The following is an 18,466-nucleotide window of genomic DNA, read 5'->3' as shown; positions in this document are numbered from 1 at the left end:
TGGTTATAAACTAATTTGGGTTATTTTTTTTTGCTAAAAATATAACGGAATAAATTTTGGCCAAGATTTATGATGAAATACTATTTATTCGCAAAATTTTATAAGATAAACACTTTTTTTTAAATTTTTGGACTTTTGAATTTACATAGCAAAAAAAATAAAAATCCCAGTGGTGAATATATACCACCAAAATAAAGCTTTATCTGTCTCAAAAAAATGCTAAACAAATTCATATGGGCACAGTGTTGCATGACCGCGCAATTGTCATTCAAAGTGTGATAGCACTGAAAGCTGAAAATTGGCCTGGACAGGAAGGGGGTAAAAGTGTCCGGACTGGAAGTGGTTAAAGCATCACCTATGGGAAATGTAGGGTATTGAAATTTGTCGCCATTTTACAGGCGCAGGCAAATTTAAAGTTTTCTATGACAGGTATCCATTTACTCGGTGTAACCTTTTTTTTACAAAAAAATTGGGTAATTTATTGTGTTAGAGTATTTTTTACTGACAATTTACATTTCCTAGACCTTTGCGGTAATATTGTGTGATATAAAAAATGGGAGCTACCACTATTCTTTTCTCTAGGGTGTCTGTTTTCAGAAAATATATAATATTTTGGGTTTTTTGTCAATCTTTAAGCCCAAAATAATGTTTTAAACGTGCAAAAAAAAAAAAGCAAAAATGTCTCTGGCAGAGGGTGAAGTGTAGCCTGGCAAGTCCAGTTCCAAGAGGGAAGCTCCAGGATAGTGAGTCCTTTCATCTGTCCCTCCTCGTCAGGAACCTTTCCCTAGTGGTAGTTACTTTCCCTAACAAGCAGGGTCTGTCTCCCTACACACTGGGGGCAGGGACTTAAATAGACCCTGCTGACCCAAGATGGCCACTGAGCATCACATGGATGCAGCATAGCCAACTGGAACGTTGCTCAATTGAGCCAGGAAGCCATAGAGAAATGTTTCTCTTGTACTTCCTCTCCAGGCTGAGGTGCCACTTGGTTTGAGCATCACCTGCAGTAGAGAAAACAAATCTGCCTACTCCCCCCCCCCCCTTTAACAGATGCTGTCCTTGGCATCATAACACAATAGAATGTCAACAGTAAACAATCAAAACAAGTGAAGGCAAAACTAGTAAACACAGCTAAACAGCATAATCAGAGAATCTTACAGGTAGTTGTCCACGATTGGGCATGAGGCGGCGGATGGCTGGGAAGGGCAAATGTTCATCTTCGGGTGGTGACTTGGGGGGGCCACAGGTGGTGAGGGGTTTTTCAGTATGACTGACCAAAAAAATTTGTATGGGTGTTGGTGGGTCCAACTGCCCTAAAGAGGAGCATAGTAGAAAAAGTTCAAGAATCACTGCAGTAGGGCCAACATGACAGACAGATAACTACCATGTTCAGAAAAAACAGAAGTCCTTAATTATAATAAGGAGTCAATAAACTGACCTTTCAGTAAGGCTACGTTCACACTAGCGTTGTGTGCAGGTGGCAGAGAGGCGTTTGGGAAGCGTTTTTACCGCTTCCCAAACGCCTCTGCCAATTCTGCACATTACAGCACATGGTGTTGTTCTAACGGGAGCGTTTGCGTCACGTTGCGTCGCGGCAAAACGGGCGCGTCTGGACGAGTCAGGAGGCGTTGAAGCCTCCTATTCTCGACTATGGTGCCGCTTCGCAAACGCCCGGCCGGCGTTTGCGGTGCGGTTGCGACACGGTTGCGGGGCGTTTGCGGAGCGGTAACACCACTCAAACTGCATTATAGGCATTTGTGGGGCGTTATTAACGCTCGGCAAATGCCTAGCAACCGCCGCTAAACCGCGCATGCGGCGTTTGCGGAGCATTAAAAACCGCTCCGCAAACGCCGGAACAACGCTTACCAAACGCTATAGGGGCGTTTGGCAAGCGTTGGTAAAACAGCCAAGTGTGAACGAGCCCTAAGACTGATCCACAAAATGTGTATGGTTGATGGTGATGGGTGAAAGTTCAATTCCTTTAAAGAGGAGCATGGCAGAAAAAGTTAGAGAACCACTGCACTAGGTCAACTACCATGTTCAGAACAAAAATGGCACATGCAACCTATCTATGTCTCTCAAAACAGAAGTCATTAACTATAATTAGCAGGCAATAAATTGACCTTCCAGTATAACTGAGCCAAACAAAAAGTGGTTGTAGTGTTTGAGAATCACTGCACTAGGCCAACATGATAGGCAGGTAACTACCATGTCCAGTATAACTGATCCCAAAAAATTTTAAAGGGTGATGGTGGTGGGTGAAGTTCAACTGCTCTAAAGGGGAGCATATCAGAAAGAGGTTGATTACCACTCCACTAGGCCAACATGACAGGCAGAAAATGACTATGTTCAGGAAAAAAAATGGCAAAGGTAACCTACCTGTGCCTCTCAAAACACAAGTCATTAACTAGTTTAGCAATCAATAAATTGACCTTCCAGTATAACTGATCCAAAAGAATGTGTATGGGTGGTGGTGGTGGGTGAAGTTCAACTGTTCTAAATGGGAGCATGGCAGAAAAACCACTATAGTAGGAACGTAACAAGCAGGCATCTACCATTTAAAAAAAATGGCAGAGGCAACCTACCTACACCTCTTAAAACCGGAGTCCTTAATTATAATTAGCAGTCAATAAACTGGCCTTTCAGTATGACTGATCCAACAAAATGTGTATTGGTGGTGTTAGTGAGTGAAAATTCAACTGCTCTAAAGGGGAGCACGGCAAAAACAGTTTGAGTACCATTGCACTGGGCCAACATGACAGGCAGCTAACTTCCATGTTGAGAGAAAAAATTGGCAAAGGCAACTTATCTACACCTCTCAAAATTGTGGTTCTTAATTATAAATCCCAAAGTCTTTAAAGCTTTGGACTTCCAGCACAGAATATTAGGAAACTAAGGTGTAAATATTCTACCCACATAGGTGCAGTGATCAGCAGTATCTAGAAGTAATACTGCTAAAAATTTGGAATAGATACCTCTTGAATAAAAGGTCACAGAAAGTAATGGGGATATAAATTATTTTTTCAAGGGTGTCCCCTAAGTGCACTGCCTTCCCCATTCCTTCCAAGCTGTTCTGTATACGCAGTTTGGGGAGCTGTTGGCTATTTTTGATGACAGCACTCAATGAATAAGTCATGATGACTGCTTTGTTCGCCATCCCTGGATCAGATCGTTTATTTTTAGAGAGCAGAGATGGCCTGTCAAGATTTTGTTTCTTTATCCTCAGAAGAGAAGAGGGGAGATATTTCCCCCCTCTGCCTCTACAAAACAACATCAAAGCTTCTTTGCTGACAAGCTATGATCTGAATAATATTAGTCAGTTTACACCTTGCATCTCCGTGTTCGAGTGTCTGTGATCGCTTGTATTCCTGGTCACGAATTATTTGTGAAAGAAAAAGTATCTGCTTGTGGCTCACAATAAATGAGGATGTTGTTTTGATCATGGGTTCTCACATCAAGGTATCAGCCTTTCAGCCCAGTTGTGTCAGCTTAAAATGGAGACAATGGCTGTGATCTATCATTCGGACTTATTTACACAAATGCAACTTGAAGACCTCCATTGAGCCTAAGGCTGGAAATACACTAGTAGAATCTTGATCAAAATTTTTCGTTTTAAGAACGTCCCTTTGATTTTCTAATTCTTAGTGGGGTCAAGTTGATATTCTTTTCTGACCATAGTGATAAAAACATTCAAAAGATGGAAAATGTTTCTCAGATGAATGCATTCCTAATAGTGTATGTGGTGTTCTTTCAGAAAAATCCATTCATTCCAATTCTGAATGTTAAAAGCAAATGCAGTTTTCTGGTTCAATAGTTTTATGAGGGACGATCAAGTCAAACCAGGACTTTTAATTGTACAGGTATGAAAAAAAGGATGTTAGTTAATCAAGATGGCAAACAACAGTGTTAGTGCGTGCATAGAACAGTGTGTGGTGATGATATTTTCTTGTGAACGAAGGCGTAAAACCCGCGGATATCTACAGAAGACTTCAAGAACAGTATGGTGATAGCCGCAGTAAGACATTTGACTGGTGTAAACATTTCAAATATGGCCTTAGGTCTGTCTTAGTGCGTCTATGGGAATGTTTGACCATTCTTCCAGAAACACATTTGTGAGGTCAGGCACTGATGTCGGATGAGAAGGCCTGGCTCGCAGGCTCCACTCTAATTCATCCCAAAGGTGTTCTATGGGGTTGAGGTCAGGACTCTGTGCAGGCCAGTCAAGTTCCTCCACCCCAAATTGGCTCCTCCATGTCTTTAAGGATCTTGCTTTGTGCACTGGTATGCAGTCATGTTGGAACAGGAAGGGGCCATCCCCAAACTGTTCCCACAAAGTTGGGAGCATGAAATTGTCCAAAATGTCTTGGTATGCTGATGCCTTAACAGTTCCCTTCACTGGAACTAAAGGGCCAAGCCCAACCCCTGAAAAACAACCCCAGACCTTAATCCCCCCCTCCACCAAACTTTACAGAATGCAGTCAGGCAAGTACCGTTCTCCTGGCAACCACCAAACCCAGACATGTCCATCCGATTTCCAGACAGAGAAGCATGAATGGTCACTCCAGAGAACACATCTCCACTGCTCTAGAGTCTAGTGGCAACATACTTTACACCACTGCATCCAAAGGTGATGTAAGGCTTGGATGCAGCTGCTCAGTCATGGAAACCCATTCCATGAAGCTCTCTACACACTGTTATGCTAATCTGAAGGCCACACAAATTTTGGAAGTCTTTAGCTATTGACTCTGCAGACAGTTGGCGACTTCTATGCACTGTGTGCTTCAGAATGCACTGACCCCACTCTGTCATTTTACATGGCCTACCACTAGGTGGCTGAGTTGCTGTTGTTCCCAGTTTATTTATTTCTTTCAGGTACTTATATAGCACTGTCAATTTACACAGCACTTTACACATATATATATTGAACATTCACATCAGTCTCTAACTCACATTCATACATACACATATTAGGGCCAATTTAGACAGGATCCAATTAACCTACCAGCATGTCTTTGGATTGTGGGAGGAAACCAGAGCACCTGGAGGAAACCCATGCAAGCACAGGGAGAACATGCAAACTCCATGCAGGAGGCACCATGGTCGGGAATCAAACCCATGACCCATTTACTGCAAGGCAGACGTGCTAACCACTAAGCCACTGTACCGCCCAGTTGCTTCCACTTTATTATAATACCACTAACAGCTGACTGTGGAATATTTAGTAGCCAGGAAATGTCACGGATGGACTTATTGCACAGGTGACAACCTATCACGGTACCACGCTTGGAGTCACTGAGCTCCTGAGAGCGACCCATTCTTTCACAAATGTTTGTAGAAGCAGTCTGCATGCCTAGGTGATGATTTTATACACCTGTGGCCATGGAGGTGATTGGAACACCTGAGTCCAATGATTTGGAGGGGCGTCCTAATACTTTTGCCAATATAGTGTGTGCGTGTGTGTATATTGTTTTTTTCCACTAAAGTGGAATTGCCCTTTAAAATATCCTCTATTTGTGAAGGAGGAGTATGGAACCCTCGAAATACATAGTTTTTAAAAAAATGTTGACCTCTTGTCATGAGAAATAAAGATTTGCCAGCCTTACACTATAATTCTGCTGTTCTCTGTTATCAGAATTTCCCCTTGTTAGTTCTGATTGTGCCGATTGTGGACCTGATTCCTACCCTTTTGAATATGTCTGCTAATGTTATTAAAAGCTATTTTCTGGCAGCTTGTATTTTAGGATTATTGTTCCATGAAGGTTCTAAGACATGGAAATAACAGTCCTATAAATACCCAGGTCACCTACACAGCAGCAGATGTGCAAACTTATTACACATTCAGGAACAATTCTCCCGCTGTGAATGAGAATAATGCAGCCAGAGCCCAGCCAACAGAACACAGACTGCAGCTTAAACCTCAATACCATATAAATGGGGAAAATTGAAATTACACATCACGTGTCGTGTTCAGAAACTTCCTAGCTCAAACACTCACCCCAATTATACAGGACAATGTTGCATTTAAAGCGAACCTATCTGTAGAACATACAGGAATTATTTTGTTCCAAACATTGTGGATCTTTTTTTTTTCATTTGTGTTGGGACCCATGTACAGATAGGATTACAAATTATACATAGCTTTGTAAAACATTTGCATATATTGGTACGCTTACTTTCTGTACATCAAGCTAATTTTTTGTACCTGTCAAAGAAAAAAAAAAAGGATTATACATTCCTTTTTTAGGGCTATGTGCTGAGGGGGAAGTTGGGTGCTATGGGATCATTTCAGAGTTATACAAATATTTAGGATTTAAAGTGGTTGTAAACCTCAGGCATGAGATATGAACAAAGCATATCCCACTATAGTGTGTACTTGTCTCAATCCAGAGCACTAAATGTCATTGCTGCCTGCTGCTTCCTTCCTCTGCTATCTGCATGAGTCACTTCTGACAAGTTTTCCTGACACCAAGAGAAACATGGTGACGGAGAGGGAGCTCCAGCACACAGCCTGTGATGACCTCAGCTCTGTTTCTGTGAGCTGTGTGGAGGGGGGGGGGGGAGGTTGCCCTTCTCCTCCAATCCGCTCTGAGAGCTCTCCACACTGAGCTGTGCAGAGTGTAATTTCAGCTCTGCCCACTTTCTCCTGAACTTTCACAAAAGCTGTATAAATTCTAGACTTTTAACGGATGTAAGGATAAACAGGTACAACTTAAGTAGGAGGATTTGTTCAATCTCTGTGTATCACCTGAGGCTAGTCACTTCACTGGGTATATATAAGTGTTTTAACCTCTTCTGATTGGTCATTCAGTGATAACATGCATAGTAGTAAACAAGATGTCACTTCCTGACATCATTGCTTGTAAAATCTGTGAATGATCACAGAGGTCACATGGTACGTACAAGGCTATTCACAACAGCCTTGTACCATGTGACAAGCTGTGACCAATCAAAGCTCACACAGTATTTCTCAATGGCTGCAGGAATGAAGCCAGAGAGGAGAAATTATTGCTTTTCCAGCCTCTATGGGTGTAAAAAAAGAAAGAAAAATCTTCATCACCTCCCACAAGTAGTACAGTGTCACTATGGTGCCACTGTACTGCTAGGGTGACAGTATATTAAAAAAAAAATACATAAATAATAATATAACAAAAATTAAATGTAAAAAAAGTTTTTAAAAATTATAATTTTTGGTTATAAACTAATTTGGGTTATTTATTTTTTTTTTACTAAAAAGATAGATGAATACATTTTGGCCAAGATTTATGAAGAAAGATTATTTATTTGCAAAATTTTATAAGAAAAAACATTTTTTTTTTCAAAATGTTTGATCTTTTTCATTTATATAGCAAAAAAAATAAAAATCCCAGTGGTGAATAAATACCACCAAAATAAAGTTATATCTGTCTAAAAAAAAAATGCTAAAAATGTAATATGGGTACAGTGTTGCATGACCGTGCAATTGCCATTCAAAGTGTGATAGCACTGAAAGCTGAAAATTGGCCTGGACTGGAAGGGGGTGCAAGTGTCCGGACTTGAAGTGGTTAAAGTGTGGTAAGGGGTAAAGTGGCTATAAATGGTTTGAATCCTGGCCGGTTCAGCAGGTATTCAGCTGAGAATTGAATAATCTATGGGCAGGCTGACTGTACCCAATCTGATTGCTGTACAACTAGCCTGTTGGATTTTTACATGTGATTATTGCTAGCGGCTATTATGTGTTCTCCCAGAGGGGACAGCTTCCCCTGCCAGGAGAGCACAATAGCTCCGTGGGAGGTACTCCCCCATCAACACTGTCAGTGTTGATGGGGAAACTGAGCGATCATCTTTCCTAGAACCATAGGTTGTAGGAAAGAAAATCGCTCAGTTCCCCCAAATCGCATCATCTATGGCCAGGAGTAAGGGGTAACCTTAAAGTGGTTCTAGAGTCAAAACGTTTTTTACCTTAAGGCATTCCCTCTATTATGATAAAAAAAAAGTCCCCACTAACTCCTCCCCCGCAATTCTTAAACACCTACCTAACTCCTCTTACTGATCCAGAGCTGTTCTGGCTGCAGCACTACTCTCTTCTCTTCCTGGTCTCACAGGGAACACTGAGAGCAGCGGAAGGCATAAGTCCCTGCTGCCGTCAGTCAAAATCCTGTGAGGAGGGAGCAGAATGTGGCTTACCAGCGCTATGTGTATCTGTGGAAGCACACAGCCCAAACTGGGAGCACATTTGTATGGGTAGCCCCTTAGTACCGAGCTTACTAAGAGAACACTTGGAAGAAGGGGGAGACCACCAAAGAGGAGGTAAGGGACCCCTGTGTAGTAACATTGTACAGAACTTGTAAGTGAAACCTCTTTATTTTTTTAATTTAAAAAATTAGCTTTTAATATTACTTTAAAGTAAACTTGTGGGCAGGTTATGTACATTTGCATATTCCTAATAAACTGCATACTAAAGTGGTATTAAACCCAAATGCATACTTTTATTAGTCTTTGATGTGATGACTGCATTCGTTTTCATTTTAAGGCTTTCTTTCCTTTATTTTCACCTGGTGATCCAGCTAGTAATTCTGTTGCTTTTCAACAGATCAAGATGTCATGCAGATGTAGTAGTTAGATGGTTGAGACAAACCATTTACCACTGACAGGGGTGCTTACAAATATCAGCTTTTATTGATTTACTGTATGTAAAAACTTTATCCCAAAATAAAAAAAACCTGTTGCTGTACAGTTGCAAGAAAAAGTATGTGAACCCCTTGGGATTACGTGGAGTTTTGCATGAATTGGGCATAAAATGTGCTCTGAACGTCATCTAAGTCACAACAATAGAAGAACACAGTCTGCTGAACATAATACTACACAAACATTAGATGTTGCCATGGTTTAATTGCACATAACATGTAAACATTCACAGTGCAGGGAGGAAAAGGTATGTGAGGCCCTAGCTTAATGACTTCTCCCAGAGCTAATTGGAGCCAGGAGTGAGCCAACCTTGACTCCAATCAGTGTGATGATATTGGATGTGTTGCTGACAGCTGTCCTGCCCTTAAAAAACACACACCTGTTTTGGGTTTACTGGTTTCAAGAAGCACTGTGTGATGTGAACCATGCCTCGCAGAAAAGAGCTCTCAGAAGACCTACGATCAAGAATTGTGACTTGCATGAAGCTGGAAAGGGTTACAAAAGTATCTCCAAAAGCCTTGATGTTCATGTGTCCACGGTAAGACAGACTGTCTACAAATGGAGAAAGTTTAGCACTGTTGCTACTCTCCCTAGTCGTTGTCGTCCTGTAAAAATGACTGCAAGAGCACAGCGCAGAATGCTGCATGAGGTAAAGAAGAATCCCAGAGTGTCAGCTAAAGACCTACAGAAATCTCTGACACATGCTAACATTTTTGTTGACACATCTACAATAAGGAAGACATTAAACAAGAATGGAGTACATGGGAGGACACCACGGAGGAAGCCATTGCTGTCCAAAAAGAATATTGCAGCACATTTGAAGTTTGCAAAAGAGCACCTGGATGTTCCACAGCACTACTGGCAAAATATACTGTGGACAGATGAAACCAAGATTGAGTTGTTTGGGAAGAACACACAACACTATGTGTGGAGAAAAAAAGGCACAGCACACCAACATCAAAACCTCGTCCCCACTGTAAAACATGGCGGAGGGAGCATCATGGTTTGGGGCTGCTTTGCTGCCTCAGGGCCTGGACGGATTGTTGTCATTGATGGGAAAATGAATTCCAGAGTTTATCAAGACATTTTGCAGGAAAACGTACGACCATCTGTCCGCCAACTGAAGCTCCGCAGAGGACGGGTGATGCAACAGGACAATGACCCAAAGCATACAAGTAATTCAACAAAACAATGGCTGCAACAGCACAGAATACGCCTTCTGGAGCGGCTCAGTCAGAGTCCTGACCTCAACCCGATTGAAATGCTGTGGCATGACCTTAAGAGAGCGATTCACACCAGACATCCCAAGAATATTGCTACACTGAAACAGTTTTGTGAAGAGGAGTGGTCCAAAATTACTCCAGATCGTTGTGCAGGTCTGATCTGCAACTGCAGGAAACGTTTGGTTGAGGTTATTGCTGCCAAAGGAGGGTCAACCAGTTATTAAGTCCAAAGGTTCATATACTTTTTCCTCCCTGCACTGTGAATGTCTACATGTTATGTGCAATTAAACCATGGCAACATCTAATGTTTGTGTAGTATTATGTTCAGCAGACTGTGTTCTTCTATTGTTGTGACTTAGATGACGTTCAGAGCACATTTTATGCCCAATTCATGCAAAACTCCACGTAATCCCAAGGGGTTCACATACTTTTTCTTGCAACTGTAACTGCTTATTAAAGTGTTACTAAACCCAGGACCCTGAATTCACTATATCTGGTCTCACACAGTACATACAACATGGAAATGCAATTATGTTAGTAAATATAAACTGCTAAATACCTTTTCTTATAAGCAGTTAGAGCAATTTTGTGATTTCTATCAGTGTCCAGCAGAGCACTGGTTAAAGCTTATAGGAGGAGTTTTGATCCTCTTCTAGGAGAATGTAGGGCCCCTGACCTCTGTCTGGACAGTGCTGATTGGCCCTGTGCTGATTGCATCCCAAGAACAAAAAAATAATCTCTAGCAATACATACTAAACTGAGCATGTGCAGAGTGTCTCCACAAAATATATCTTATTATTATTATACAGTATTTATATAGCGCCAAAAGGTTTGCTCAGCGCTGTACATTATAGTGGGGGACAGTACATGAGACAATACAGTAACAAAACAATACACAAGGGGTTCGAGGGCCCTGCTCTTTCGAGTTTACAATCTAGGAGGTTTATCAGAAGATACAAGGGGACACTGGAAGGAGGGGAGGATCAGAGAAGTCAGGATCAAACAGCCTTTTTACACAATGCAGAGGATTAATCCCTTAGATTCCACAGTGAGTATAACAAGCATGCTTTACTGCAGATACAGACTGATTTTATTGTTGTAGGTTTAGTAACAAAGTGTTAGTTGGAGTTTGGCTTGAACTTTCTTTGTGTACCTTAAGCTATTGGTACCTCAAACATTTCCCTCCCCCAGATTAACAATGCTGCTGTCTAAAGGTGCCCCCTGTGCTCCTTCATCCAGAGTGAAGGTAATCTAAAACAGTAAGTGTGTTACTGGCAAGGTCACCAGGTAAACACAGTGGGAAAAGCCTAAAAAAAGAAAACTAATGCAGGTACCACATCTCTGATTGTTAAGTTGTACTATTTTACCTTTATGGTTTTGGGTTTAATACGGCTTTAATATGAAAATGAACCCTCAACAAACTCTGTAGCTGCAGGCAATGTGGATTAATTCATCTTCAAAGTTCACAGCAGAAGCACTAATACCTTAAGTCATTTTTTTAACAGTTCTCTCCTCCTGCTCCCCCCCAAAAGTCACTTAGCAGTTCATCTCTCTCTGCTCACCTTAGCACAAGTGGCTTAGCAGCTCAGCTGTCCCTGCTTCCCATCCCTGCAGTGGCTCAGGAACCCCGCTCAACCTGCTTCCCCTCCCAGCAGTGGCTCGGCAGCTCATCCTGGAGCTACAGAGGTCACTGAGGACTTATTTTAAAACAATTTACTGCTTGTCAAGAATATGTAGATTGTAAGTAAGGGAGTTACGCTCTAAGTTACAGGTAGAACCCTTTTAATCAGTACTAGCCCTTCTGCCCCTGAAACGCCTAAGCCTCACTTCCAGCCGATGGACATCACTGGAGCATTGCTATTGGATTGTGTTTCTTGGATTGTATTGATGGTTTTACTGCCTGGTTTTACTTTTGTGAGTATATTGGAAATCAATCTGTTTTATAGAAATGCACAAAGCTGGTGCACCCTCTATTTTGTCTTTGTTTTAGCTACCTTAAGCCCTGTGCACACAGGCCAAATATCGGCTGGTATCATGCGGTTCAATAGAGACATTCGGCCTGTGTGCACACCCGCCTGTCCGTCAAAAGTCAGCCAAACGGCTGGCTTCTGTTGAACGAGCATGCTGGAAGACCAGCATCTGATCGGCATCCAAACATTGGATAGTTAGTGCAGTGAGCTTCTCCTGAGCTCTCCAGTTCTTTATTCCATTCAGCCGCTGGGTAAGCTTAGCTTGAACTAAAGAAAAATGGTGGTGTGTTCCCAGCATTAGGGTCAGTTTAAGTGGTTGTAAGCCTCAGATATGAAATGTGAACAAAGCATATCCCTCTAGAGCAGTGGTTCTCAACCTGTGGGTCGCGACCCCTTTGGGGGTCGAATGACCCTTTCACAGGGGTCCCCTAAGACCATCAGAAAACACATATTTCCGATGTGTAAAGAGCAGCTACTGGGTAGAAAGCAGCTGCTGTGTTGAAAGCAGCTACTCTGTTAAAAGCAGCTACTGTGTTGAAAGCAGCAGTATTGGAGGTAAAACGACACTCATGAATTATAATTACTGGGTAAATAATTTTATGGTTGGGGGTCACCACAACATGAGGAACTGTACTAAAGGGTCACGGCATTAGGAAGGTTGAGAACCACTGCTCTAGAGTATGTACTTATCTCAATTAAGAGCACTGAGTGTCATTTCTGTCTGCTGCTTTGTTTCTCTGCTATCAGCATAAATTAGTTCTGACAAGTTTTCCTAACACCAAGAGAAAAATGATGACAGGGGAGGGGCCTCCCACACACAGCCTGTGATTGATGGCCTCAGCTCTGTTAGCAGAGTGAGCTTTGCTGCTGTGAGCTGTGTAGAGAGGGGTGTATCTCTTCCCTCCAATGAGCTCTCAGAACTCTCCTCACTGAGCTCTGCAGAGTGCAGAACTTTGGCTCTCTGCCTCATTTTTTCTGAACTCTCAGACAAACTCTATAATTCAGCACATCGAATGGATGTAGAGAAAAGAAGAATTCAGATAAACAGGTACAACTTATATAGGAGGATTTGTTTCATCTCTGTGTATCACCTGAGGGCAGTCACTTCACTGGGTATATGTGATGGTTTACAACTACTTTAAGAGTAGGGTCTATTAAATTGAGGGACTATTTTTTGGTTGTGAGAACAAAAAAAAAAAACTTGGCTGGAGGACTATTCTGAAAACATACTTTGAGAACTTACAATCTAAATTATAGGGGCAAGTGATGCAAAAGGTAACAACTTTGAGAGATGTACGAATTGATGTAGATAATAAAAAAAACTGTTTTAGGTAGTGGAGGGATAAAGAAATGCATTGTCAAAGAACACCTAAAGGCAGACAGAGTAGGACAGGTTAGGGAAGGGAGTTCTAGAGGGTGAAAGAGGCTCTGGGGAAGTCCTGGACGCAGGGGCGGACTGACCATTTGTAAACTCGGGCAATGCCCGAGGGCCCGGGGTCAGTAGGGGGCCCCATGAGATGCCCCTGATACCTTTTTCATAGGCTTTTTTGAGTTTGGGCAAGGACACAGGGGCCCCATGATCCCCTATTGCCCGGGGGCCCCATGAGTTGTCAGTCCGCCCCTGCCTGGACGTGAGCATGAGAGGAGGTGATGAGAGGTAAAGAGCTTGGAAGGAGCTCTTGGAGGAGATTCTGTGAGGAGTGAGGAGGATGGTTTGGGTGAAATTTTGAGATGGGGTTGGTGATTGAACTGGAGGCATAGATGTGGAGGGCTCTGTATGTTGTTTTAGTATTTTAATACCAGTGGACGGATTGGCAGAGAAGGGCAGCAGACACTGAACTGCTGGTGAGGTGAATATTTCTGGCAGCAACATTCATAATAGACTGATGGAGGGGAAGGGATAGCCTGTGTAAAGGTAGGTCAACAAGGAGGGACTTGCAATAGTCATGGCAATATTCAAAGCAAACATTTAAAAGTGTCCTCATCTACAAAACACCATGATGAGTCCCTTTTCACTTCTCTTGTAATACAGTAAACTCCAGTCCTGAAGACTTATTGCACAGTTTATTAAATAACAAAACTGGCCATCTTTCATAAGCGTTTAATATTTCTGTCTGGCCAGATACGCTAGTTCTAATGATTAAACCTTTTTCAAGACTCCACTACTTTGCATGAAAATATATCATTGATTTGAAGAGCAGATTTCATTTTTCTGAAAGGCACTGACTGTTCTGTGTTTCTTTTTCAGGTTACATACTCCAATACTCCGAGGATAAAACTGAGCAGTGGGGCAGTATTCCCATTGGTCCAAGCGAGCACTCATACCGCCTGGAAAACCTAAAATGCGGCACCTGGTACAAATTTACCCTCACGGCCCACAACGGAGTCGGAACCGGGCGCATCAGTGAGATCATAGAGACTAAAACCAGTGGGAAAGGTACTGGAGTCTTGTCCTGCCCACCTAAAGCAGGAAGTAATTATTAACTATCCAGTTATTTGATTTTATTTCATTTGTTTTTGAATGAAAGTAAGCTTTGTATTCTGCCAACCGCTCACATTTCTTGTGTGCATAAGCTTTTGTTTGCATCAGAACTGCTTTTTGCCCTATGCAAGTCAATAGGAATGCAAAATCTACTTTGTGCAGCTTAGAAGATCAGACACTTCTCGGAAGAAATTCATAAGGGTCTCTGAAGCATCTCAAAAGCTAGCCAAATGCACCTAAAAGCATTCTGCATTTACCGATCTACACAAGTTCATATACTATGTTTTTATTGCTGTTGGTTTCGTTGGGAGATTTCACATCACTTTCTATCCATGTGACAGCTGAAATATTACTGGGATGGTTAGATGCAGACATAAAGTGGACTTTCACCCTCCCAAAGCACTCTCTTACTCCCCATCCCGCCCCACTTCCACAGCGCCAGTATTGGGTTACTTTTTTTTGTTTTTTTTTTGGCTTAAAAGGCTCGGTCCACCCCTCAACTTCTGGAATGTCACCTAGGTGAATGACACTTTGCCCCTGGTGCCTCCTTGGATGCATGACCTGCAGTCCAATTTAGTAAGGAGGAAGGGGACAGGCCTGGTGGCATGTGCACCCGGAAGAGTAGGCAGCTGTCACAGGCAAAATGGTGGTACCGGACCCTGGTAGCAGCTGCAGAGAGGAGGATCCCAACAGCTCAATGCTGGATCCTCTGGCTAGGTGAGTAACTTTACTATGTAGAAGACAGTAATAGGTAAGACAGTGGTGTAGTGCCCCTTTACATTGATTATCATAGTGGAAGCACCCTAATATTGATATTGAGAAGTGCACTCTTACATTGGTGGTTAGTGATGCAGTGCTCACTTTAATTGGCAGTCAGTTGAAAAAGTCCACTTCATGGTGGTGTAGTGGCCTCTTCATTGGTGATCAGAGGGAAGTACCCCATTAAACTGGTGCTTAGTGGAGAAGGGCACCTTTGATTGCTGGTCAATAGAGAAGTGCCCCCTTTCACGAATATGCAGTGGAGTAGACCCCTTTATATCGGTGGTCAGTGTAAAAAAAGGAATCCCTTATGTTGGTGGTCAGTGGAGAACTGTCCCCTTACACTGGTAACTAGTGCAGAGGTGATTCCTTCATTGTTGGCCATTGGGAGCAATGCACCCTTAAACTGCTGATCAGTGGAGATGTGCCCCCTTATTTGCTGGTCTGTGGAAAAATTTAACCTTTGCAGAGAGCTAAAAATATAATTGATATCGATAGTTACCGTATTATACCCGATACTGAGCCATGGGTTCTCTTGAGTGATGCTAGCCTTAGAACCAGGCAGGCACCATTCGGCAGAAGCGGGGGGGACTGACCATTCGGGCATTGCCCGAGGGCCCGGGGTCAGTAGAGGGTGCAGTGAGAGGCTCACTGGGAACAGTTCACTAAGTGGTATGGATCTTGGGGGGGGATCTCCATGCCATTTTTTCTTAATTTTGGCGTGGGGGTTCCCCTCAAAACCCATGCCAGACCCGACGTTGTTTTATTATTTTGTTTATTATTTTTAATGCCCTTTCTTTGCAGCTGAGCTGCAATATGTAGGTGGGGTGATGTTTTGGCTTTAGTGTAGGTGGAGACACAGGGGGCCCCATTATCTCTTATTGCCCAGGGCCCCATTAGCTGTTAGTACGCCTCTGGGCAGAAGATCAAGCTATCACTCCTTACAGCTCAAGTAATCATTAGCAAACTCTGGAGGAACCCTTATTGAGAAAGGTTGGCTAACCTGATATACCTAACCCTCCAACAACCCCTCTTTATTGTGTTGCCATAACAGTCAAACACTTTTGAGCTCCATGAATATTGCCATGTGTATTTTGGATGTGCCTGTATTAGGCATGTCAAGAGAACCTATTCTTCCAAAAAGATAAGATATAAATGTGCCACTTTTTGAGTGGTATGAGGCTTGTAACACTGTTTTATATTTCCTTTTCTCTTCATAGCTTGTTCTGTCTGCCCTTTTGCAATTCAGAATATCATAGTAACACCTAACCCTCGCACAAAGTTGAGCTGTCATGTAACATGAACTAATATAAGGGGGTAGGACATAATGGTATGGGTGATGAGCTCAAATGTGCAAGAGGCCGGAATTAATCTTTCCTTTTTGGAATACATTTAAAACTTCAGATAGTGACATTGGCAGCACCTCTCTTCATAGCTATTCTCCTTTGCAGGATGTTATTTTCTGCTATATTACATACACTCTTGTAGAAGTTTCACCACCCATAGATTTTAATTTTAGTATGAGCAGAAGAAACTTCCTTCTAAGTTGAAGTTGGATGCCATTAGAAAGCACACCTTTCCATAGTGTGGGAATGCACAGAAAGGGCTGTTTGTCATTGCAGGCAATCATCCTGTAATTTTTAGTGTTGGACTGGTCATCCAGGACAATGTTAGTGATGCCCAATTGGTAAGATGACCTGCAGCTTGGATTAGTAGGAGATATGTCACTAACACACCAAGGATTCTCCAAATAAGTACAAAGCTTTATTCAGCGGTCACATCATATTACAAAGGCAATGTTTCAGAACCATGCAGTGCCCCTTCATCAGGCAATGATGAAGGGGCCCTGCTTGGTTCCAAAACATTGCCATTGTAATATGATGTGACCGCTGAATAAAGCTTTGAACCCATTTGGAAGAATCCATGGTCTGCTGGTGACATAGTTCCTACTTTGAATGTCTACAGTTTCCAGCCGGTGGTTTCTGCAGTACCCACTGACACCTAACAGACATTTCCAGGAAATACTATGATTGCACCTACTATAATTGGGAATACTAAGATTAACAATGCATGATTGCATTGCTGATTGGATGAGATCACAGTTTTCAGTGACACATCAGAGGCAGAGTCTGGTCTACTGCCAACCTAAAATGGCTGCCACCAAAAATATGGCATTTACCAGTGTTGGGACTGTGGAGACACGCCACAGGTCAGCCAAGTCTGTCTCAAAGCACAGCTTTCTGGGTCTTAGATGGTTTTTGTTGTCATGATTTCCACTGTCCAGCTGTCTTACCAGTTGGTTGAAAGGTGTAAAATACCTTGACAATCATCCCAACTTTTCAAAGGCCTAATGTCTTCAAGTGACAAAGCTGTCCCCAGCAGCTAAAGTAATAGTTTGTTTTTGGGGGGTTCTTAGTTGAAGGGACTTCTAACCCAATGTAAAATCAAAACTAGCATTATTATTGTAGTTGGAAAACCACAGCAGTGGTCAAGGACTCCCTAAGAGTCGTTGGACCTTGTGTGGGTCTTGGACTGCTCTGGAAGTGCTCAGCAGGAGATAGGTCCTCAGGCTGAGGAGCAATAAGGAGCACCTACTTACACATTTAAGAGTCGCCAGCAGAAAAGATTTGGTTCAAGGCTTTAGTCTCAATCAGTAAGATATACTGTATATTCAACGCCTTTAAGGGGATTTGGACTCTCTATTATTCAGGGCTTTTATTGGTAATGCCCTTGAAACAGTTGTGGAGACCGTTTTACCATCTATGGGTTATAGGGGGGGAGTTATTGTTACTCCAGTGTGGCAAAACCAATGATTAAACTAAAGCAATTGCTTAACATCAGGTACCAGGAGGTTTCTGCACCCTTCAGAAACCCCAGAATCCAGCTGTGCAATGTGTGCAAACACTGATTCAGAGACCAATCAGAGCCCTGGTACATACCCATTGCCCTTCAGCAGCCTCTGTTGAGGTTTGTGGGTTCCCAAGGGTCAGAAGCAATTTGATAAAAGGTATGTACTGGCAACTTGTCGTGTGGTGTCTTCTGTTAAGCGGTTGTATCAGTTTATTCACTCTGACATGCTGACAGGTTTACTTTAAATCTACACTGTGTGCCTTGGGGACTTGGTGTTGAGTCCCAGTATCTTTTTTCCAGACCAGCAGTATTGCGGGCAATGGAGGCTGTGCTCTGATCTGTGTGTGGCTTGGCTATTCTTCACAACTGTATCTCATTTTCAATATAAATCGCATTTTCGTGCTTATAAATATTTATGCATGTTGAATATAAGCCTGCATACATCTCAGGTCAGGCAGTGTTTGCTTACCTTCATTGTCAATAAATCTAGTTTGCTGTCTTGGCAAGTTTAGTGGGGA

At 42.4% G+C, this 18,466-nt stretch overlaps 1 protein-coding gene across 1 annotated transcript in view; it reads left to right on the top strand.

Annotated features, from left to right (window-relative positions):
* The window catches only part of DSCAM (DS cell adhesion molecule), a 765,341-nt gene that overhangs the window by 571,582 nt on the left and 175,293 nt on the right, over positions 1-18,466 (top strand). Inside the window, exon 25 of the mRNA XM_089677896.1 lies at positions 14,106-14,294. Within this exon, the coding sequence (XP_089534022.1) occupies positions 14,106-14,294 (189 nt within the window). The remainder of the gene's footprint in view (positions 1-14,105; positions 14,295-18,466) is intronic.

The sequence above is a fragment of the Staurois parvus genome, unplaced genomic scaffold, assembly GCF_062004578.1.
Source record: "Staurois parvus isolate SC_StPar_1 unplaced genomic scaffold, SC_StPar_1.0 ptg000195l, whole genome shotgun sequence".
Taxonomy (NCBI): Eukaryota; Metazoa; Chordata; class Amphibia; order Anura; family Ranidae; genus Staurois; species Staurois parvus.
Note: the sequence above shows the minus strand (reverse complement) of the source record. Positions and strands in the feature narration are given on the sequence as shown.